Source organism: Neolamprologus brichardi, chromosome 15 (genome assembly GCF_056152115.1).
Source record: "Neolamprologus brichardi isolate AB-2024 chromosome 15, ASM5615211v1, whole genome shotgun sequence".
In the NCBI taxonomy this organism is placed as follows: Eukaryota; Metazoa; Chordata; class Actinopteri; order Cichliformes; family Cichlidae; genus Neolamprologus; species Neolamprologus brichardi.
The window spans coordinates 30,824,548-30,848,785 of NC_142118.1; the positions used below are offsets into that span (position 1 = coordinate 30,824,548).

Genomic DNA, 24,238 nt, shown 5'->3' on the forward strand with positions numbered 1-24,238 from the left:
CCTTCTGAATGGCGGAAAAAGCGGCGTTTTTCCCAGGCGTTCAAGGCGCTACTCTTTGGTGTAAAATACTGCGTTCAGTCGGGGACAAGTTCTGACTGATTAAGCGGCTACGTAATTTCGTAACCAGAAGCGTTAAAAAAGTGGCGAATTTTGGCCTAGATGGTTTGCCATACTATGGTAATAGCAGGGTCACGCACCTACTTCCGGTTCCAGTCTCTCAAGGACCTTCTTTCACGCGCCCATTGGCTCCGTTTACTTACAACGTCATTGAATCTGAATGTGTGCGCGGGAGCTTCACACCGAGGAGTTTGAGGAAAACAAGAAAGCTGCAAGAAGGTAAGGGCCGAAGTCGCGTAGAAAGGACCACTTTTAGCCCAGTAACTGTAAAAACAAATAGCAACGGTGACAGCAGAGTGCGCGGGCAGCTCGTGCTAGCTCCGCGGTGACAGCGCCTGGGCTGCCGGTCACATAAACAATGGCCGAATTTGTCGCTAAAGTGTGTTAACGTGAATTTGTCGATTTACTATGTTAGAAAAAAACTTTACATTTTTACTGGGTATTAACAGTGTGTAAGTGTAGATGGAATAGTCTCTTAGATGTTTTAAATGTGTAAACAAAGACTAAGTTTGGTTTTAGGGTAGATGAAAAGGTAAAGCAAAAAACCTGCCGTGTGACGATCATCATGAAAACATAGTTGTATCAATCAGCTTTTCCATGCTAGCTCTCTCGTTTAGCTTTCAGTATTAACCATCAAACAATCAGCAATCTGAGCGGAGCCGATCTGGTTCTCCTTGGATCATGGCGATGAGGAGCGAGGCCAGAGTGGAGGTGGAGGAGGAGGAAAACTACGGGCCACAGCCTCTATCCAGATTGGAGGTACGTATCCGTCCTTAGTGCACTGTGGTTTCTATAACACCTGATTTTGTGTGCTGTAGAAGCTCGGAGCTGTGGGTTCGCTGATCCTGCTCCTCTTGGTCAGATCACTGCCAACTGTTATATTCAGTTGGGAAGAGATGGGATACATGCACTGCAAAGACCAATGAAACCTATCCACAGGTCTACGGGTGCGATGGTGCTCATTGGTTTCAGTCGTTTTTGTGGCCAGTATGGCTTCATTTAGTGTGTGTGATCAAAAATGACTTCATTCACTAATCTTAAATGCAGATGGACAAATGTGCTTGCTCTTAGTCTGTCGTCTAAACTCAATTTAATACTTTTCTATTGTCATGTCATATTCAGGTATGAGGTGAAATTTGGTCACCTTATTTTTTTGTATGACCTTAAGTACAGAGCTATTTAAAACAATCATGGCGTGGATCACAGAGAAACTCAAATCCACCTGCGCACTCAGACTGCAAGGATTAAAAAAATATGAGTATGGTATGTTCAAAGTATTATGTGACAAAACTGACAACGTTCAAAGTGTAAAGGAAGGTGGCTTCATTACATATACTGAAGTAATTGTAAATGATCTGATTCTTCTTCTACAATGAACAATGAGCTGATTCTTGGAGCACCAGGTGGAAACCACTGATTGATTGATTCATGGAAGGATCCACCCTTCTTTGAACTTGGCCCTTTAAAAAAATCTGACTGCAGTTTGTATGCCTATAGTGTTACTGATAGTAAGCTCTGCAACTGGTCAGTAAGACCAAAGAAGCACTTTAAACATTAAATGTATTTGAAGCTTGGATTTAGAATGGGCTGATATGTCAGACAGCATTAGATAATTGCTGAAATATCACTATTGGCATTTATAACGACTGATAAATAAAAATGTAAAAAGTAAAGATGAGGAGGTAGAAAACCCCTTCAGTGAGTCGTGGTTAATGCATAGATTGTCCACTAGAGGGTGCTCTGCAGCTGCACCGTTTAACACAAACACACCGCTGATATGGAAAGAGCACAAGTGAGTAATCCGCAGCTTTTTGTAACAGTGAAACCCATTGATTTCTAAGTAGTTGGGTCTTATTGTGTTTGTAGGTATTCATAAATAACCACATGTAACGTGTGTGTGTGTGTGAGGAGGAAAAGTTATCCTGATGCATCAGATTTTTAAATCACCAGATGTTGATATTGGTTTTAATAATCCTATATCAATCAGGCTCTAATCAGAATTGAGTGGTGGCATTAAAAAATCCAGATTGTGTCATTTCATTGACTTCCTAAAATTACCGCCCCGTGACACAGGTAAAATATTTTATAAAAGGCCCGTTTTTAATGACATTTCTCCTGTTGTCCTCTATGCCTTCACTGCTTGCCCCTCACCAGGCTCATATATTGTGTTAAATGAAACTGTCAGTGACTTTGTTCCTACAATTCTGCATTTCTTACTAATGCCTTTAAAAGCCAAAAGCCCACTCTGCATGATATCTCATAAATGGCTCAACTATGTTGTTTTTTAACTGCTCTATCAAAAATTAAACTGGCTTTTAATCATGGAGACCCTCCAGCTTCTTGAAAAACTCTTTCTGTGAATTTAGCTTTAGCTCTTTGCTTTGATGCCTCTGCACACAGCAATGCGGAATCAGTGCCAGTGACATCAAAAAGCTGGAGGATGCAGGATTCCACACCATTGAAGCAGTGGCCTACGCTCCCAAGAAGGAGCTGCTCAACATCAAGGGCATCAGTGAGGCCAAGGCTGACAAGATCCTGGTAAGGAACGACAGTCGTTTGATTCGGTATCTCAGAGGAATGTGAAAGCTGGGATTGTGTGGAGGAGACTGCATATGGTCATATCTGATTGACAGATAAAACTGATACATTGTAGAGGCACATCAGTGTGCTTCTGTACTTTCTCCAAGTGCTGCTGGTTTGAACATCAGTGCATGCTGTTAAAGACATGTCGGCCCTAATGGATTTTTTTAAAACAGGATATAAGGAATTCTAATATGAAATGCATCATAGGAATGGAGTTCTTCGTGGTCTTCAGCCAGAAGGCTCACAGCTGTGTGGGAGGCTGCAGGAAAAAGTGCCGGAAAAACCAAAGACACGCTTCCTCAAAGAGCTGCGTCTACACCTGCACATCAGTGCTCAGCCCAAGTGGGCGTGGTCCATTAAGAGGGTCACTGAACCACTACTAAGGCTAGGCTGTGAACAAGGTGGTACAAAAATATAGCAGTGAGAAACATCTGATAGCGGTTTTTTGTGTGTGTGTTGTTGTTTTTTTTGGGGGGGTGGTTCTTTTAAAGAGAGAGAGCTTCAGATAAGAAGATCTTGAGCCCCTGGTATAACTCTCAGGCGTACACTTTTACAGTAGACGGCCTGTAAGCTGGAAAGGAACTGGCATGTATAAATAAAACTGAATTGCTTTCATTTACCTTTTCCCTCAGACTGAAGCTGCCAAACTGGTGCCAATGGGCTTCACCACAGCTACTGAGTTCCATCAGAGGAGAGCCGAGATTATCCAGATCTCTACAGGCTCCAAGGAGCTGGACAAACTCCTGCAGGGTTAGTTTACTGTAGCTCATGCTTCATTGAGGAGATCTCCCTGATTAGCAGTTCACAGTTATGCAGCAAACACAACGCCAGTGATGGTTATGTGCCCTAAGCTGGTTTTATTAGATTTAAACTAGGGATGTTCCTCATGACCACCATTTAAATAAAAGTTGCAAACCAAAACAACAAATCATGCAGCAGTTTTTTGTTTACTTATCAGAACTCGGGCAGCAGCAGGGGGGCCCAGCCTCGCACATCAAATTTAAACCTTTTTGCTCTCCTACAGGTGGGATTGAGACGGGTTCCATCACAGAGATGTTTGGAGAGTTTCGGACGGGGAAAACCCAGCTGTGCCACACACTCGCCGTCACCTGCCAGGTACAGTGTGTTCAAGAAACCTAAGTGGTGCCAGGAGAAGTTAGAAAGCCAGTTTCTATCCGTCAGCGCTCAGAAACGTTTAGGATTGCTTTACAAATAAGTTGTTGATCTAGAGAGATATAACCATGGTGACCGTCCACAGCTACCCATCGATCAGGGAGGCGGAGAAGGCAAAGCCATGTACATCGACACAGAAGGAACCTTCAGACCAGAGAGACTGCTCGCTGTTGCCGAGAGGTGAGATGGTGCTCCTTTGTTTTCAGCATTCAGTTCAGAGGTCAAAGAAGAAGTAACTGACGCAGAATAAAAATCTATAAACCCGTCATTTATTTCCATGTTGTTGATTTTATTACTCTTATTGGAGCTGTATGTGTTGTCTGTCTGTGCTGTCAGGTACGGGCTGGTAGGCAGTGACGTTTTGGATAACGTGGCCTATGCCCGAGCCTTCAACACAGATCACCAGACTCAGCTGCTCTATCAAGCTTCTGCAATGATGGCGGAGTCCAGGTTAGTCACAAACCTACGGACCGTGTAGAAGTGTTCAGGTGAATCATTGAAGGATAGTTATTTTTATTTTATTTATTTATTTTTTTGCCTAATTTCACTTAACCAAAAACTAGGAAGTGCAGTGAGAGGACATGTGGAAACTTGGCTCCACAGTACGACTGAAAACTGGATGTAAGATGCACACAGCCTACATTGTATAATGGTTTCAACGTGGAATATCTTCATGTTTGTCCATCAGCTCAAGTGAATTTCTGAATTCAATTTTGAGTTTTAGTTAACCCTAGCTGTGATGGTGCGTTTGGACTGACTCGAGAAATGAAATTGCTTCTCAGTCATTTCTTAAACATTAGTCAGATTTAAAAACGAGAAAAATGCTGAGAAAGTTATTATTTTCCAATGATTGTAGAAGTAACGAAGTAAATTCTTATCCTGACAATAAAGATCTGTGTCATAATATAGTGCCTTTCTTTGTAAATTCAATTCATACTTTATACTAATAAACAATAATACTGTTTTCTTTTTTACATTTAATTGAAATATTCAAAAATGAAATGAATATTGGCCTTAGGAGAGGCAGCCAGTGTGTATCACTATCATCATTGCTCCTGTACGCTCGTCAGAAAACCAGCCTGTGTGCAAACGTCAGAGTGTGCAGTCTCTGATGAAGTGCACCGTTCAGCTTGTCTAGATATCTGTTGTCACAGTGAGTGTTGGACCAACACTCGTGATATAAACGAGGGAACCTGACTTGTCAAGTGTTTCAACCAATGTATAAAATTGTAATGGCTGCCATTTTCTCCGTGAGTCTTTATTCTATGGTGCGCCGCAGGTACGACCCCATTTAGTAACAGTCCCCATTTGTTTTCGCTGGTGGTGACTATTGCAAACTGTCATCTTGCAGTAAACGCTGTGTTTTGTGACACCACGAAATAAATGATAGACATTTTAATAGGGTATCATCATACAGCACAGCCCATCTTAGCTGGTTTGTCTTTTTATTAAAGGAAACTGACTAAAGAGGTTTTTTTTCATGTACTCTGTGAAAACCATGATCTTGTTTGAGTTGTTTCATAATTGATGTATCATAAAGGTTTTTAAGCCCGACTAGGGTCTGACATTGGCATGTCACACATACGATAAAAAACTAAGATTTGAGTGTGAACGTGCAGGCTAACACTATTTGTCCCTGTGTTTGTCAGGTATGCTCTGCTGATAGTAGACAGTGCCACAGCTCTGTACAGAACCGACTACTCGGGCAGAGGAGAGCTGTCAGCCAGGCAGGGACACCTGGGCCGTTTCCTGCGTATGCTGCTCAGGCTGGCGGACGAGGTCAGCTCTCACACCCTGACAGATTCTTTAGTTTGAATTGTACACTCCACAAATCAGTGATCGCCTCAGGTGCCAGTAATGTACAGATACTTGTGTTAACTATACTGTGGTTAAAGTTAAAGTACTAATTGAACTGATATAATAAAAGTAAAAAGTAGGTATTTGGGGCACATCTTGCCCAAGAATATTTGGCATGCAGACTGAAGCACACGAGGATTGAACTACCAACCTTTCAATTAGTAGGTGACCTGCTCTACCACCTGAGCTACAGCCACCCCCAATATAATAATAAAATCATATTCAGATCTAATATTATATATACTAAATCCGCTGTAGCAGGGTCTCTGTTCACACATGCTGCTTATCAGACACCTGACTGTCAGCACCTGGGGTATCATAGGCGCATTCAATATGCTCAACTCTGCTGCTCAACCCACGAATGCATTTTCCTTACTAATGTGGCACCTTTTAAAGGAAACTAACAGGCTTTCTAATGGTATAAGATTTGTCATCAAGAAGAATTGTTACAAAGAAAGACCAAACACAAATTAGCTTAATTTTCCTTAATCATAAGATCAGTTTTAGTGGTGCAGTGTGGGGGAGTTAAATCACTTGGAATAATTTATACTGTGAGTAGATTTAGTGTTTAGGATTTAATCAGCCGAATTTAAGATGATGTAAGCAGACACTCCCTGAGTTATAAAGGTGGAATTCAGTGAGTAAATCTAATCAGCATGATCTCTGAGTGAACTTAGTTGGATCAGACAAAAACATACTGTCTATACTCTGCATGGAGCTTTTCACCATTCTGCGCTTGTGAATGGCTGACAAATTTTAAAACATTACTTCTATAGTTAAATATATGCTGTATTACCAAAAATGATTACTTTTCGTGGGCAGAGACATATGGAGATGTTCAAACCACATTTAGGAAGAAAAGCAAGAAAACACCTCAGTAAAATAAATTGATGTAACTGGAAAATAATATGAAAATAAATGTAAAAAATTATTTAGAAGTAAAAATGTTCAGATTAGTGTTAAATGTATGTAAATGGTTGAGCTCATTTTAAATAATTTATATTCTGTTAAATATACAGAATCACTCTATAAATTATGTTTGCAGCAGCCGTCCTGTGAGGATCTGTTATCAATCTATTTTACTATTTTTAGTTTTTGTCAAAAGAATTATAAAGTCAAAGGCTTGAGTGATGTGTGACATGGTTAACTGTCAATATCTACGGGGGACATTAAAATATTAGTGAAAAATGGAGGTGGAGGCTAAACATATTACTTGGGTGCAGCTATCAGTTATTTTAGTGATTAGTCCATCCATTAATCTAGTAATTGGATAAACATCTTGCATTCTGGCTTGAATTGAACCTTTCATCAGTTCACTGAAATAAGATTGCATCTGTCAGTATAGTGCTCGACCTTCAAAGTGAAATTTTTTGAGGTTTTGTAACCATTTGTTACATGATTCCAGGCTATGGGCTGGGGGTAAGGCATTTAATATGAGAGACTTTATGAACTGTGTGTACAAACATACACGTGAAGTGTGTGTGTGTGTGTGTGTGTACATAAAGTTTATAAAGTTTGACTGTTGACAGGTGTTTAAATCTACAATGGATGAGCTGAAGCTGCCTCACTCATGTATGTATCTGAGACAACAGTTGTCTGTCAACAGTTTGGCGTTGCTGTGGTGATAACCAACCAAGTGGTAGCACAAGTGGATGGAGCAGCCATGTTTTCTGCAGATCCTAAGAAACCAATCGGCGGCAACATTCTGGCCCACGCCTCCACCACACGGTGTGTTTTTATTCACGATGGCAGTATGATGTCACCACAGGAAGATGACACTCTAACAATGCTCTCTTCTTCACAGCCTGTACCTGAGGAAGGGCAGAGGAGAAACGAGGATCTGTAAAATCTATGACTCGCCCTGCTTGCCTGAGGCTGAAGCCATGTTTGCCATCAACGCTGACGGAGTGGGCGATGCCAAGGACTGAAGCAGCAGGATGTGAGACGCACCTGCTGGATCTGCATGTGTTTGTCTCGTCACACTGTCACGTTTTATTTAATTGTTTGATAAAGACTATCTAGACAGTCTGTGGCGACAGACGCATAACTGTATATATCTATAAAACGTAGGCTGCTCCTGATCTGATGGGACATTTTTATTCTATAACTGCACCAACATGAAGCTGACTAAAGATAAGTCATGAATAAAGAGTTGGATGCAGGAGAGGTCAGCAGTCATTCCATGTAAAGTATTTCAAGTAGATTTTTCTTTCTTCATTTCAGATTGAGCTAATGTGTTGCCATAAATGGAAAAAGAACTTTATTAAACAGTATCTGCATTTCACACAGTGCATATTAACGTCTCTGAGTACTGAGACTCTTTGTCTCACTCCAACAGCAGACACTGCAAAATGAACATGTGATAACATAAACAGTTCAAAAATATTCAACTTCATACTGATGAGCACACAGGGCTCCATGCACTTACAACAAAGACTTCAAACAACAAGTGGTCCATTTTAAACTACATGTTACACCAGGGAGTCCATAAGGTTTGAAAGAAGCCAGTGTGCTTCACCTGATCACACCTGAAGGCCCAATCTTTACACAACAAGCATAATAGTACAGAACCACAGAGTGAAATGGTCTTATTCCAGAGCTTCCTCCTTCCCTTAAAGCTCTGCACGTGTCCCAGGATTAGTAGTTTCAGTCATCAAGCTTGAGTCAGTCGTTTTTCAAACCAAACATAGCATGCCTGTTGAATTCAGATGGGAGGTGCTGAAGAACGTTAAATATAGCAGATTGAATACATGGTGATGCAAAGAAGTTGACAGAAGACAAAAATCACACTCATCCATCAATGAAGGAAAGTTTTTCTGCAGCTCAGCTGTTTCTGACAGTTAAGTCCTGAAGCTCTGCCTCCAGTTCACATGTTTCTTGATCCTTTGAATAGAAAAGGCATTGTTGTGAAAACGCTGCAGCTATGAATTCAAATGTGGACAGGATGTGTGTTCTTACATTCTCGGTATTTCTAGGCATCTTCAGAGCCAGCTCAGCCCAGTTTGTGGCTTCGGAGATGTTCCCCAGCTCTTTGTGACACTGTAAACCAAACCCAGCCACAGTTAGTTTCACAGTTCCTGATATGACCATCAAAGAAAAAGACCTGGCGGCAACAACTGTGCCGTGATTATTACCTGCCTTTTGGCATTTTCAGTTCAGTGTTTTTGGATGTAAATGAACAGACGTGTCAGTAGATATGGGACCTATTAACTCGCATCATCGTCTTTTAGGCATTACAAACATTTCAGTCTCTTCCGGTCCCAGCTTCACTAACTTTAAAGATTCAAAGTGAACTTCCATTTTTCACAAAATAATAAGGACATCATGTTAACTCACATGAATACAAACATGTAAAAGTCACTGACGGATGATCACAAGAGTCTGCTGTAGGGTGTGAGTTTGGACTTTAGCACTTTAATCTGTGTGAACCATAAATCATAACTGTACAGTGTGAGATCAGCTGATCTGATATTACCTTGGCGATGTAAAGTCTCACAGTCTTGGAGATACCTGGACTGAGCTCCTCTGCCTGCAAGGTAACACAAAAGCATTTCATCCATCAAACATCGTGTGTGTGTGTGCAGTCACACATCTGCTCAGAAATGGACACAAAATGAGGCTAACTAAGATTTGAGACAAACAACATCTACTTTTCTTATGTCCCAGGCCGCACATTCATCTTAAAGAACTGAAGCAAGTGAATAATAAAGACGAGTTGTTCAGTCATCCTCCCTCAGTGGTACTGCACCTGTGCATCCTTTGATTATAGCTCCTTCTATAAGCCTATGAGATTCAACTGATTTCTGAGACAGGCCAGTCTGTTACACTGATCCCTCCTCCATCCTACTCCTTCACACTGCCAGTGTGCCCTTATTAGATACAGCACATACTGCACATCATTGCCATAAGCCACGAGGAGAATGTATTTTGGGTCACCAGTCTACCACTAACTCAGAAGTCAGGAGATTCATACCTTGAGGAAGCTCTCAAGGGCATCATGCAGGGTGGAGGTGGGGGTGCTCTGGTAGTGGGCAGCAGCTGCCTTCTTTTCCAACCAGTCCAGAGTGGCTACCTACAGACACACAGACAAAGCACTGAAGCGCGCAGAAATCTCTGACATCAGGATGGTAGCAGGTGCGTGCAATAACTTCAGAGTCACCTGATAACACCATCTGCCAAGCAGGTAGAAACACATGGGGTCATCATCTCTGAGAGCCAGTGCTCGGTCCAGATGCTCCTAGACGGGGGAATAATGATCTCAATAAGTCCAGCTGCTCTACGCCTACACTGCTGCCGTGCAGCAAGTCTGCCTTTCTTACCTTCAATATGCAGCTACTCTTCAGCTTGCTATGCATGCTCTCATGCTGTGAGGTCAGTCCAGCCAGCACGGCAAACCTGGAGCCACAAACAGAAAAAGCAAATGCTCTCTGATGGGAGCTCAAACCCAGCGCTCGCTAGAAGCTCTGTGTTCACAGGGATTTACCATTTGTGACACTCTGCATTCAGGCCATTCTTCTTCAGGGCCAGCTCTGCCTCATCTCGACCTGCAACATGAGCTCACAGGTTAACAACAGCCTGTCTGTGAAAAATCAAAGAAAGCATGTCAGGAAGAGTAGTTGTTGTGGTCTGATACGGCAGCATGGTTTCCATCAGTTTGAAGGAGCACATGTAAACTCCTAGCAATGATTCACCCAGTCCACCGGACGGTTAGTATATTACTTAAACACTAATATAAAGGTTTTCTACACCCAGACATCTCTGAACACACAACATGTGGAACCTTGAACCAGACAGGGTAGGGCAGCAGAAGACCAGACCCCTCTCCTGTCAGCTAAGAACAGGGAACTGAGTCAATTTTTGCTGCAACATTCAAATGGTACTTGGTGGAAACGATGCTATGATATAGGTAGCAGCAGAAATGAGCTTCCTCCGAAGGGTGGCTGGCCTCTCCCTTAGAGATAGGGTGAGAAGTTCGGCCATCCGGGAGGGGCTCAGAGTAGAGCCGCTGCTGCTCCACATCGAAAGGAGCCAGCTGAGGTGGTTCAGGCATCTGACAAGGATGCCTCCTGGGCGCCTCCTAGGTGAGGTGTTCCGGGCATGTCCCACCGGGAGGAGGCCTCGGGGCAGACCCAGGACACGCTGGAGAGATTATATCTCTCGGCTGGCCTGGGAACGCCTTGGTGTTCCCCCGGATAAGCTGGAGGAGGTGGCTGGGGAGAGGGAGGTCTGGGCCTCTCTGCTTAGGCTGCTGCCCCTGCGACCCGGCCTCGGATAAAGCGGATGAAGATGGATGGATGGATGGATATCAGTATGAGAGTCTCTGTAATACTGTACAACAGATTAATGGGACAGCAGCACAGAGGCTTCAGAACTCGCCTTAGAATCCTCTGGTTTCCACTAAATAATCCAGTGACAGTTGTCAGTATTTTATTTGTTTTCATTTGATAACTAGAAACATTTCAGCAAATGCTTTGTGGCAACCGTCATGTTCGGGCTTAGATAGAATCTAAGAATAAGGACATTTAGGCCAAAGAGCCAAACTTCAGAGATTCCTCACTAATAGTATTTGAAGCTTTTTGTAAGGTGCAGTAACAGTATGTGTTTGTCCATTACCCTGCTGTGCATAGGTCTTCTTCTCCTGTTTGTCTTCAGTGGAGTCATACATATCCCTGTAGGCTCGAGCCAGTCGCCATAGAAACTCCCTGCTGTCTCCATACTGCAGACCCAAAAAGAGGGAAAAAAAGGGAAAAGCTTACATCAGTGAACTTTTTCAGACACACGTTTCCAGCAGGTCGCTGAGGTCATGTAATGTGGGGCCTACTCGTTGTGGTCATACGAGGATTAAAGCTGACGGTGACAGAGCTTTTTGTCACGCTGGTTCCAGAAACTGAAGCTCTCTCCCTCTGAGCTTGAGATCTGTTGACTGACTGGTCTCTTTTAAGAAATAACTAAAAACTCACCTTTGAGACATACATTTAGTTAACTCTTTCTTTTTTAATACTCTGATATTTTTGTTGTGAAGCACTTGAGTACGAGCTCAGTCAGACTGTGTTTGTCTGTGGTTCTGACTCGGGCGAACATCGGAACACATTTTTTTGCTATAAAATTCCAAAGTGTTCCATAGTTTTCATACATGTATATTTTATTTTAATTTTATTTAAGATATGAGCAGTGCCTTTTCCCTTTGAGACCATTATTTGATTTGAATTTTCATTGGTTCACTTGATATATTTATTCTTCTACATCTGCTCTTTGCAATGACCCATTTTCACAAACAAAACTCATATCAAATCAGCGTTAATGGTCATTACACGCATCATTAGCTTCTTGTCATGTGACCACCAACAAGCATCCTGTTACTCACTTCTGCTCTGTTGTCCATTAGTAGTCGAAAGCCTTCTGCTTTTAAACTGGCATCTCCTGTGTGGAGGATGTCACTCTGAGCCAGGAGGAGAGCCAGCTCCCCACTGGGAACCTCGCTCATTAGCTCCTCCTCCTCCTCATCCTCCAGCCCCCTCTCTTCCAGCTCTTCCTCTTGGGAGACATCCTGGCGGAGGGTAAGGACTGTGGCACAGCTCCTGTCCTCATCCTCAGACTCTTGCTCAGGCTCCTGCTCACCCTCCTCTCTGTCCGTGTCACGATCAGTGTAGTCTGATTCAGCATAGGCCGTGGAGTACCTGGGATACAGCGAAGACCACCTCATATTTATTTGGTGACTATAAATATGTTCTCAAGGGTTTCATCCAGGTTTTATGTATTCACTATTTCTGTAGATAGTTTTTGTTTCACAGCACGTTCTGAAATATAAGTCTCTGACATTTCTGCCACTGTTCCAATCAGAGGTGATCAGGTTGCGGTATGTGTTATTCCAAACATTGAAAGTCTATATTTTATTTTGAAAGGTCAATGCTGCCGACCTTCCTGTTTCCTGTCATTGTCAGCTGGCTGTCAATGAATGGCAGCCAGCTGACAGGAGACCCTGAGAACCCGTTAACAGCACCGTGCAAGCCTGTCTTCACATAGGGAAACACAGAAAAGGGACCATGCTGCCTCATTAGCATGTACCAAACGCTGCATCAAAAACCTGAACAGTAATAATAGTTTGATGAATTAGTCCCATTCTGGAAAAGAACACAACACTGTTTAAGATACGAGCTGGAGACTCCAGTGAGAGTTAGCATCTCTAATTGTCTTACAAATTAACAGCAATAAGCTTATGACGTCTGCAAACAAACCCATTTAAAAAGCCACACACTTGAATCCTTGCCTGACTAAAGCAGCGTACTACAAAGCCAGATTATTGGCTTAGTGAGCTGTGTCAAGTTTTCTGTGTCATGAAAGTGGCTGTTTTACCTGGTTCAATCACCATGGTAACTTTGGCTAAACACTAACATAGAGAGGAGCAAGTTTCTGTTCAGAGTTTGGATTTAAAATCGTCTGGAAGCGCCGTGTTTTCACTGATTCTGATTGAACTTGCAGCATGTTTTAAGTGGTTTTAAGTAAAGAGTCTCTGTGTCTATGCAGGTTTTAGTCGTACCTGACTAAAACCACTGAATGGAGCTCAGCATTGAGCCAGGAACTCCTCGTGGCCCCGGGAGCTAATTGTGGCTCCATGAGCTCCTCCTGTATTACTTATTCATGCATTTTCTAAATAACCTGTTGTGATATACGATTCTAATCTGCTGATCAGCCTCTTTTACTCTGCTGGAACTGCAGCTGCAACAACACAGAACACATGTTCAATGGATCCCATTCATTTCACTGTGATCTACGCCAAACTTCAGTGATTTCCATGTCTTCTTTATCAGGCTTCTGTAAACTGGAATTAAAATATTTATTTTACCACTCAGAAATCACCAGATTAATGATTTTCTGCAGCATTCATCTCTTGCCAGATTTTCAACGCATTTTAATTGCTTTAGAGATTTTTCATCACTATCACATCACCATCACCAGGCAACATCTCTGATTGGAGTGGGTGACACTCGGAGGGATCATTTAATGTGGAAGAAGAGTTACATGAGCCTCAGAAAGCCCAATTTCACTGAGACAGCTCATGACCACTGTTGTGACACCTGCTATATTTAACAGAGATTTTAGGTTTTGTTGAGCCAGCTAACACAAAGCAAGCCTGGCTATGTTGACCTTTGTTTGTAGAGTACCCCTCAGAGACATTTTATCACATGGTTTATCCAGAAGATTTTATTTAGCTATCCTCTTTCAAGTCCTTTCACTGCAGCCTACAGCTGAACAGAGTCTGGTGTAAAGCTGAGGGCCGTCTTCATGGTAAGCTGCTAACTACATTAACCATCATTTAAGATCCTTCTTACACTTTCAGATGTCTACAGGCATGTCTGTAACCAGGCTATGGCTCCCTGGTGAAAATCCATTAACATGCGCATAAAAATAATGAGCCTTTACCTTAATAATGTTCAAGTAGAGTGAAAACAAGCAGAACATATATCATTTCCTTTTCAAACAGGGACTGAAACCCAGTGAGCTTCTTAGTGTTTCAGACTGAAGGGTTTCTGTTTTCTTGTCATGTGACTTATGTTACCTAGTTCACACTGCCTGCCTTGCAGAGAGACAGCATATCTGTGGATCTTTGCTGTGCAGAAACAGGAAGAGAACACAGTGTCTGTAGTTGAAACAGTCATGCCCGATGCCCATAGACTACTTGCTGATCAAAATCAAAGTTCACACAGGCCTCTGGGAAATATCCTGCTGCTCCCAGTGAAGGTCTGTGTACAAAACACCTGACACATAATGTAAGAATTTGTCAAAAACGAGTAAAGCATACTGTGCTGAGCCAATGACATACCCCCCTTCACTGGTCTCTCCACAGGTGCTGGCCATGCCCTGGCTGGCAGTGAAGTAGGTAGAGCTGGACGAGTCGGCACGCTCTCTGTGGACCGCATGACGCCGCCGCCGTACACGCTGGCTGTCCTCCACTCCCTTTCTGAATGGGAGGAGGATCATTACCCAAACAGCCCAAACAGTTCTCATATAAGCACTCAGCCCCCTGATATGCACACTTAACAATGTGATGCACCTAAATTACTTTTTTGAAACTGAAACCCACATATGTATTTGTGCAGATGGGAAATCCAACTGGAACGAGCAAAACGCAAACTTTGGGTTGATTCTGTCCACCTGCACGTGGCGTTTCCAGTCTCAGCTGAGTGCAGGTTTCCAACCTTATAAACAGTGAGTGACGAGACGTTTCTCCCACTGAAAACGTGACCCACAGCTGAACAGAATCCACCTTTTGGGATTTACATACCTGGATGATTGTGCATGCATCAAGACACATTTTGGAACAGTGTTTACTAAGACTGAAGATTTCCAGGGTCCATTTACTACCACATGATCTCAACCACATCCCAAATTATTAATCTTTGTTTTGAGGATTTTTTATTCCAAACTGATACATTACTGTGCAAAGGTTTTGAGCCGGTCCTCGTTTCAATACATTTGACTTCCAGACTTTGTCTTTTTTAAAGCAGTCTTGTTCTCCAGCTTTGCAGATCCTGTTTATTTGTTTGTTAAGCTTCTGTACTCTGAAAAATGAATCATTAAAGCATAAAAAGAAACCTAACTTGAGGGATGAACCAGTGTTGTCTCACATGTACAGATGACTTAGCAAAGAACCAAGTTTGATGCAAAAAACAAAAACACATTATTTGTTCCATTACTTTACTCAAATCGATGAAAAATATCAAAGATAACACAACGTGAAACACACTAAACAGTTAGTAGATGGAGGATTTGGATTCTTGATCCAGTGTCATCTGAAAGTGTCTGCTTGGAAACACACTGACAATGCAGTAAAAGCATACTTGGATACAAAAACATGCAGTGGAGAATAGGGATGCACCGATACCGATACTGGTATCGGGTATCGGGGCCGATACTGTAAAATGTGTGTGTACTCATACTCGTAAAAGTTAACCGATACCATGAACCGATACTAACTTATTTCATTAATCAGAGGGTGGCTTGTCATTTCTGTTGTAGTTTTTTAGATTGGCCACTAGGTGGACATCCCGCGCTAAACAGGCACAGGGTTAGGCGAGTGAGACTGGCGGCTCCAGATAAAAAAGAGAAACTGGAGGATGCTGTAGCTAGGCTAAACAAAATGTCAGCAGTGTGGACCGGAACAGCCAACTTTAACTCAGGTTTTGGAAAAGCGAAGAAAAATGTCAAGAGAAAATCCACGGGCAGTTTAAATAACAGAGGCTCTGACTCATTTTATCGCTCTGGATGACCAGCCAATGCCGGCCGTGGAAAACATAGGATTGCACCGTCTTCTCAGCATACTCGAGCTGCGATATGAAATTCCCAGCCGCCCATACATCAGGGAGATAATGGTGCCAAAACTTTCTAAAGAGGTAAAGACAAGCAGTGTGTGTGCGATGTCAGTCCTTGGTTTAACGGCACAGTGGACTGATGATCCACGGGCAGATGAGGAGTTCGTCAATGCCAAATACTTTCGTTATTTTGTTTGTTTGTTTACAATATGGACACTCTGCAACAATTTAAAAGTTTATTTTATTCTCAAACCTAATTTGTATTTATTTTATTCCAAACAGAAGTGTTTATTTATTATTCTGAAAGCTCGAGACAGTGCCAATAGTTCAGTGATATTTTGTTAAATTACAATGTGGAGACTCTGCAATAATTTAACAGAAGTGCTTATTTTTCACTTGAAATTTTTTTGTGGTCATTTTTATTAAGATTTTATTTTTTATCGGCAGAGAATAAAATAAAACCTGTCTTCCAATTCATTGCATTTGTGTGTGTGTGTGTGTGTGTGTGGTAGAAGTATCGGTTTTTGTACTCTATCGGCAAGTACTCAGATCCAAGTATCGGTATCGTATCGGTTTGAAAAAATTGGTATCGTTGCATCCCTAGTGGAGAACTATCAGTCATGGATGGGCCTCCCCAGAGCCCTACCTCAATATTATTGAAGCAGTATGGAATCGTCCACACAAAGAAGAGCTCTGTCCTTCAGGAAGCTAGGAGTGCTGTTCCTGAAGACTACTTAAAGAGATGACAGAAAGCTGCCTACTGACTATGGCCCAGTAAAGAACTGAGGGGTGACACAAGACCTCTGCACAGTACTGCAGGACAGATTCTATGTAGCTCACCATAGTTCAACTCACTTGACATCCTGAATGATCTGCCAGGCAATGTCCTGTAGACCTCCCCTGAGCTCAGCTACCTCTGAACGTAGAGACGCCACGCAGTTTAGCACTTGGTCCAGCTGGTTTCTGAGCTCCAGTTGCTGCTCTGGGGAAAGTCCCTGAACCACAGCCTCCACTGCTGCCAGAGCCTGCTGCTGGGCCTCCATCTCTGAAGACGGAGACAGGAGTTACTTGTTTCAATTTAATAAGTACTGTACCCATATCTCCAACCTGCCTCCAGGTTGCAGTGACAATGATACTTGTGGCCTGGTCTATCTGGAATACCTCCACTGGGAGATTTTAGTCAGCACAAAAGGCATTACAACTTAATAAACAGGTACAGTACCTATTAATCAGTTTATAACAATGATGTAAATCGTATTTTTAAAATGCCAGTCTGAAAAGGAGACGTGCTATGATTTGTTTTACACTTGAATACATGGAAATAAAAGCCAGTCTCAAGTCAGACTCTCGTCAGTATATCCAAAAGTGTTTGGCCGAAAACGGTTGCCTTTCTTTAAACTATTTAAATGAGTTCTTACAGTGTATCCAACATATCCACTCTCATGAATGACATCAGGCCATTCTGACCCAGAAAAAACAATCCTATCACAACTATACATACATACATACACACACACACACACACACACACATATATATATATATATATATATATATGTGTGTGTGTGTGTGTGTGTGTGTGTGTGTGTGTGTGTGTGTGTGTGTATATATCAGAAAACCTGTTGACTGCAGTCTCCTTAAAGGTCCTACACATAGAGCATCCTGAAAAATGGAGACGTCCCTTTCTGGAACAAACACTAGCCTGGCCATCACCGCGATAAGAAAGACGTGATACTAAATATTCAGTGACGTTGCCATGTTAAATTGAATCCATGGCAACCATGTAGCTCATGGTTATCCTGGCCAGCTGAGGTCAGTGCCAGCCTACCCTGGACATCCAGTGTGTCCCCCAGCAGCGCTCCTCCATCCTCCCCGATGAATAGCCGGGCCGCTGGCCGAGACTCCAGCACAAGGCTCTGGGACCTCCTCCTGCTGATCTGCCTGTAAACTAAGAAGGCAATCAAGCCCAAACCGGCCGTGGCCCCGACAGCCAGCCCGACTAACCCGTTCCTCCCGAACGGCACGCTCATGACTCTACACGATGCCCATTCCTACGCTGGTTCCGAACAAATAACCACTCTTACGTCATCAACGTAGACGCCTTGGAGTCAGAATACGCTTCAGAATCTGAGACTGCACACGCACGACTGAGCGTGCGCAGCTTCACCTTCCTCGGAAGGAAAGCCTTAGCTGTGTGTGCCCAAGGCTCTATCGCTACAACCTGGACCACACAGTCAACATGCACCGCTGTGACGTTATTGAAACACAGTAGCCGTATGAGCCCACAGCAGGGGAAAGGAAAAGAACTTCCGGTGACACCTTACAAAATAAAGTGTGTTTGAGATGGAGGCCTACAAGAATACCTCTGAGTATGAATGATTGTGTGTAAATTCTCTTTTAAATTCTGTAACGGCACAGTCACATAATATTGTTGATCATTTAGGCATTTGAATATAAAAATACATCAATGACACAAAAGGCTTCCCAGCAACAGGAACCTTCAGGGAATGTTCCTGGCATGGTTATGAAGGTCGGGCTTTAAGGAAAAACATTTTCTGATAGTTATTTTGTTGAAACTTTACGCTACATATTTCACATAACACAGTAACTAAATAAAAGTCTGTTTCCGAGTTAGTAGTATAAAATGCTCATTCTCTGCATTTGTTTCATCGTAATGTTTTGATCCCCAGTTCAAATGATGTTGACATCCTAATTATATAACTGAACTAAACTGACAGGTGTAGGGCTGGATCAGGTGCCCCTGAATCCTCCTTTAGTTATGCTGCAATAGGTGTTGGCTGCTGGGGGATTCATGATGCACTGGGTGTTTCTTCTTCACTCACTATGGGTTAATAGACCTCTCTGCACTGAATCATACTTGTTATTAATCTCTGGCTCTCCTCCACAGCATGTCTTTATCCTGTCTTCCTTCTCCCACCCCAACCGGTCGCACCAGATGGCCGCCCCTCCCCGAGCCTGGTTCTGCCGAAAGGTTCTTCCTGTTAAAAGGGAGCTTTTCTTTCCCAGTGTCGCCAAAGTACTTGCTCATACAGGGTCATATGATTGTTGGGTTTTTCTCTGTATGTATTATTGTAAAGTCTACCTTACAATATAAGGCACCTTGAGGTGTCTGTTTTTGTGATTTGGCCCTGTATAAATAAAATTGAATTGAAATTAAAATGTATATAGACTACACATTTCAGTTTAGTTTTTTTGTTTGAAAATGTTTCCTTTCATTCTTTAGTAGCTCAGTAGTTTTTGTATATTAACACTTGTTGGGTGGGATGATAACTGAATGGTTTTTGTAGCTTGAATTGCGCAAGATTTGTTGGGCGCATAAATGAAGAAGTTCAGAAAAGGAATTATTATGCAAACACAACATTTGTTGAAGGCATTCCACTGGCAAATATGAAGTCATCACAGTTTCAGTATTGAGTAATAAATATCCAGGCTGGTTAGGCAGACACATTTGACCAAACAGCAAACACAGGTACATAAGAGTTTTCTTTGTTTGTTTTGTATTTTTTTTTCCCCTATACAGCACAACAGATGATTTCAAATCAAACAAGCAAGATGTGTGAAAAAGTTTGACTAGTTTAGGATAAGGTTATGATAGGGTCAAAATTAATGGAATGACTGCACAAAGAGCAGTTTCCTAGCCTGATGATCCCTGTTCCCTTGTTATTGTGTGATGAATTCATATAAAAGATCTGGAGTTGATTCCAAGAGCTGATCTTGCATTTCATAGTTTTTAACATGAACTCTTTAGGCCCAAAGAGTTTATGCAAGTGAAGGATGCTATAATTAAGCTGAAAAACTATAATAGCAAAAAAGCAACAAATTTACAATTGTGAAAATACATATTAACATTAATAATTAACATCCTGAATTACATTAGTCCAGCCAAGAATTAATAAATGCATGAACTAGTTTTTCAGCATCACTCTGAGACAGGGTGTTTCTAATTTTAGAAATGTTACCCAAATGGAAGAAAGAATGTACATTGAAGGACATATCCTGGTCAAAAATGACTCCAAGGTTCCTCACAGTGTTACTGGAGGCCAAGGTAATGCCATCCAGAGTAAGAATCTGGTTAGATACCATATTTCTAAGATTTTCAGGGCCGAGTACAATGACCTCAGTTTTATCTAAATTAAGGAGCAGAAAGTTAGTGGCCATCCAGGTCTTTATGTCTTTAAGACATTCCTGCAGTTTAACTAATTAGTGTGTGTTATCTGGCTTCATAGATAGATAGAGCTGGGTGTCATCAGCATAGCAGTGAAAATCTATGCTATGTCTTCTGATGATGCCTAAAGGAAGCATGTATAATGTAAACAGAATTGGTCCTAGCACTGAACCCTGTGGAACTCCATAATTAACCTCAGTGTGTGAAGAGGACTCTCCATTTACATGAACAAATTGGAGTCTACTAGATAGATATGATACAAACCACTGCAGTGCAGTACCTGTAATACCTACAGCATGTTCTAATCGCTCTAATAGAATACGATGGTCGACAGTATTGAACGCTGCACTGAGGTCTAGCAGGACTGAGATGAGTCCACTGTCAGAGGCCATAAGAAGATCATTTGTAACTTTCACTAAAGCTGTTTCTGTGCTGTGATGAGCTCTGACACCTGACTGAAACTCTTCAAATAAGCCATTCCTCTGCAAATGATCTGTTAGCTGTTTGACAACTACTCTTTCAAGGATTTTTGATATGAAAGGAAGGTTAGAGATTGGCCTATAATTAGCTAAGAGATGGCTTTTTAAGTAAAGGTTTAACTACTGCCAGCTTGAAGGCCTGTGGTGCTTTGCTGATTATTAGAGATAAGTTGATCATATTTAAGATTGAAGCATTAATTAATGGCAGGACGTCTTTAAGCAGTCTTGTAGGAATGGGGTCTAAAAGACACGTTGATGGTTTGGAGGAAGTAATTACTGAAGTTAGCTCAGAAAGATCAATTGGAGAAAAAGAGTCTAAATGAATATCAATAGTAGTAGCTGTAGATAATATTACATCTGTAAAATTATTATGAGTAATTTTTTCTCTAATGGTTAAAATTTTAGTTGTGAAGAAGTTCATGAAGTCATTACTAGTTAATGTTAAATGGTTGATTCAACAGTGCTCTTACTTTTGTCAGCCTGGCTATAGCGCTGAAGAGGAACCTGGGGTCATTCTTATTTTCTTCAATCAATGATGAATAGTAAGATGTTCTGGCTTTGCGGAGGCCTTTCTTATAAAGCAACAAACTATTTCTCCAGGCTAAATGATGATCTTCTAAATGTGTGACATGTCATTTCCTCTCCAGCTTACGAGTTATCTGCTTTAACCTACGTGTTTGAGAATTATACCACGGAGTCAGGTACTTCTGATTTGAAGCTGCATTTTTCACAGGAGCTACAGTATCCAGAGTCATACATGGTGAGGAGGTAAAATTATTAACAAGATAATCGACCTCTGTTGGAGTAGCATTCAGGTAGCTGCTCTGCTCTGTGTTGGTACAGGGCATTGAAGATGATAACAGTGGGTGCATTATATTCTTAAACTTAGTTACAGCACTTTCAGACATCTACTGTGATGAAATCTACTCTCCACTGCTGTGTAATCAATTATTGTAAATTTAAATGTAATCAGAAAATTATCCAACAAGAGCGGGTTCTCAGAAAACACTGTTAAATGTTCAGTTTCTATGCCATATGTTAAAACAAGATCTAGAGTGTGATTAAATTGGTGGGTGGGTTCTTTTACATTTTGAGAGAAGCCAATTGAGTCTAATAACAGATTAAATGCTGTGTTGAGGCTGTCATTTTTAGCATCAACATGGATGTTAAAATCACCGACAGTAGGAAATCAGACAGAAACTCTGTGTAAGGCCCAGGTGGACGATAGATGATAACAAATAAGACTGGCTTTTGAGTTTTACAGCTGGGGTAGACAAAGCTAAGCATCGGGCTTTCAAACGAATTAAAAGTCTGTCTTGGGCTTTGGTTGATTAATTAGCTGGTGTGGAAAATTGCTGCCACACCGCCCCCTCAGCCTGTGCTTCGAGGTTTCTAATAATTAGAATGACTCGGGGGTGTTGATTCATTTAAACTAACATAATCATCCTGCTCTAACCAGGTTTCTGTAAGGCAGAGTAAATTGATTTGTTGATCAATTATTAAGTCATGTATTAACAGAGACTTGGAAGAGAGAGACCTAATGTTTAATAATCCACATTTCACTGTTTTACTCTTTGGTGCAGAAAATATTGGAGAGCAGTGAGATCTAGCTATCACCTGATGGGGCAGAGACACCAAAACGGACTATAGGGTTTCAGTATCATTGTAAGCCTGTCATCATGAACTATCAGGTCATGTAGAGCACTCTGAGTTCACTATGCACAACACCGATTGGGTCCTACCCAGACAATACCATCTTTTTGGCATGCTTATACCCTACACTGCTCTGGCTTAAATAAAAAAAAGTAAATAAAAAAATAAAACGTAGCTCGAATACTGGTGAACAATCTCTGGAGCTAGAGAAGAGTGAAATGGCTCAAACCTGCCACACGACTTGCTCCAGCTGTAGCACACCTGGGAGAGTGAACTTAAACTGCTCCATGCTCTCCCTCTTTGAAGATGTTATGTGCATCCCAGACCTGTCAGACTCCACACACAGCATTCATATCTTTTCAGATGCTACAGAGAAAGCATATGGGTCCATAACATATATTATTCACTACATTACCCCTGACCCTTTTTCATGTAATGCCAGTGCACTGCAGATTGGAGCTACAAGTTTAACTCTAACAGCAGATAACCACAAGCAAGGTGAACTATATCACTTCAGGAAAGTACAGAAAGACTGACGTTTCTGTCCTCCTGTCATCACTAGTACCAATACTACTTACCTTTACTTCTGTGTATGACCAAGAAACTCAGCTGACTGTGGAGTTGCACTTGGTGAAAAGGGGTGGGCAGGGGAGGTTCCAGATCCAAAGCTGTTGAGGTAAGCTCAGTTATATCTAGCCAGTATTTCTCAGTCTCAATCACCAGCTCAGATACCTTCCCTGCCAGCAATGGACAGATCAGAGGCACTTTAGGTTCTTTACTTCTTCCACCAGATACGTGATGTCATACTCTATGCCTCCATCATCCTGTTTGTGGGAAGGGCATGGGCCTAGGATTCTATCACAGACCCAACAGTGGCTTTCCTTTTGAGCTGGAGTAGATGCACCAGCATCAGCTGCATAATGGCCTGGATCATTTTTTCCAAACCAGTTTGAAGGCTGGTTGTAGCTCAGGAGATTTGGCAGGTTGTCCACTAATTGGAAGGTTGGCTGTTCTAGTCTGCATGCCAACGTATCCTTGGGCAAGTGTTCGTATAACATTGTAGCCCCAGGGTGACTGTGGCTACAATGTAGCTTGCCATCACCAGTGTGTGAATGTGTGTATGAATGGGTGGATGACTGGTTGTGTAAAGCGCTTTGGGGTCCTTAGGGACTAGTAAAAGTGCTATACAAATACAGGCCATTTACTATTTACCATTTACAGGCCATTTAAATGGGTAAATGGGGTAAAACATTTTGAGTACTCCAGTAGAGTAGAAAAGAACTAGTCCACTTACCATTTACAATCTAAAGGTAGATTTGTCAATCGGAGGTTGGACCACAGGACCTCTTCCCCTGACCACCGCCCAACCCACAAAATAGACCAATCCCACTGCAATGTCTTGTGAAGTTAAACAAACACTGCCCTAATGAGACATGCAGTCAGACCAGTCAAGTGAGGAACACTGGAACTTGTTCTTACACAAAAGGAAACACTTGAGGCATTAGTGGCCTGCTCTATGGAGGTAAATAGTTTCAGTTCAAGCCTCAAAGTGATGAAAAATACTGTATCTGCTGATCCAGCTTTCACATTAGTATTTGTACAGAATATGATGAGGGATGGGAATGTTGTGCAACAAAAATTTAGAACCAGATGCTCTGAAATTAATAGTTTTGTTATTTTGAGTCTCTGAATGATTTTTGTTTATTTTTTTGTCTATTTGAGGTCTTTTGGTGTCTCTTTATTGTGTGTCTTTTTGACTTTGTCTCTTTGTGGTCATTTTTTTGGAGTTGTGTTCTGTCTGAGTAAGCTCTGACTGTCTCTGTCGGATCTATTTGCAGTCATTTTGTGTTGTTTGTGTCTCTTGCCATTATGAAACAAGA

At 41.9% G+C, this 24,238-nt stretch overlaps 2 protein-coding genes across 2 annotated transcripts; one reads left to right on the plus strand and one right to left on the minus strand.

Moving 5' to 3' along the window:
• The first annotated feature begins 198 nt into the window (after window positions 1-198).
• Window positions 199-8,014, plus strand: rad51b (RAD51 paralog B). Its single transcript, XM_087852660.1, has 10 exons — window positions 199-336; window positions 735-876; window positions 2,518-2,655; window positions 3,333-3,450; window positions 3,725-3,816; window positions 3,959-4,053; window positions 4,210-4,323; window positions 5,523-5,652; window positions 7,337-7,458; window positions 7,535-8,014. The coding sequence occupies exons 2-10, from the start codon at window positions 799-801 to the stop codon at window positions 7,656-7,658; spliced, it is 1,011 nt and encodes a 336-aa protein (XP_087708786.1). The 5' UTR covers window positions 199-336; window positions 735-798; the 3' UTR covers window positions 7,659-8,014.
• On the minus strand, window positions 7,968-18,326 carry rmdn3 (regulator of microtubule dynamics 3). The gene is made up of 12 exons (XM_006796265.3): window positions 17,869-18,326; window positions 16,896-17,085; window positions 14,552-14,689; window positions 12,095-12,407; window positions 11,344-11,446; window positions 10,214-10,274; window positions 10,050-10,125; window positions 9,890-9,967; window positions 9,704-9,802; window positions 9,206-9,259; window positions 8,689-8,769; window positions 7,968-8,613 (listed from the first exon to the last, which is right to left on the minus strand). The coding sequence occupies exons 1-12, from the start codon at window positions 18,068-18,070 to the stop codon at window positions 8,554-8,556; spliced, it is 1,455 nt and encodes a 484-aa protein (XP_006796328.1). The 5' UTR covers window positions 18,071-18,326; the 3' UTR covers window positions 7,968-8,553.
• Window positions 18,327-24,238: the final 5,912 nt, after the last annotated feature.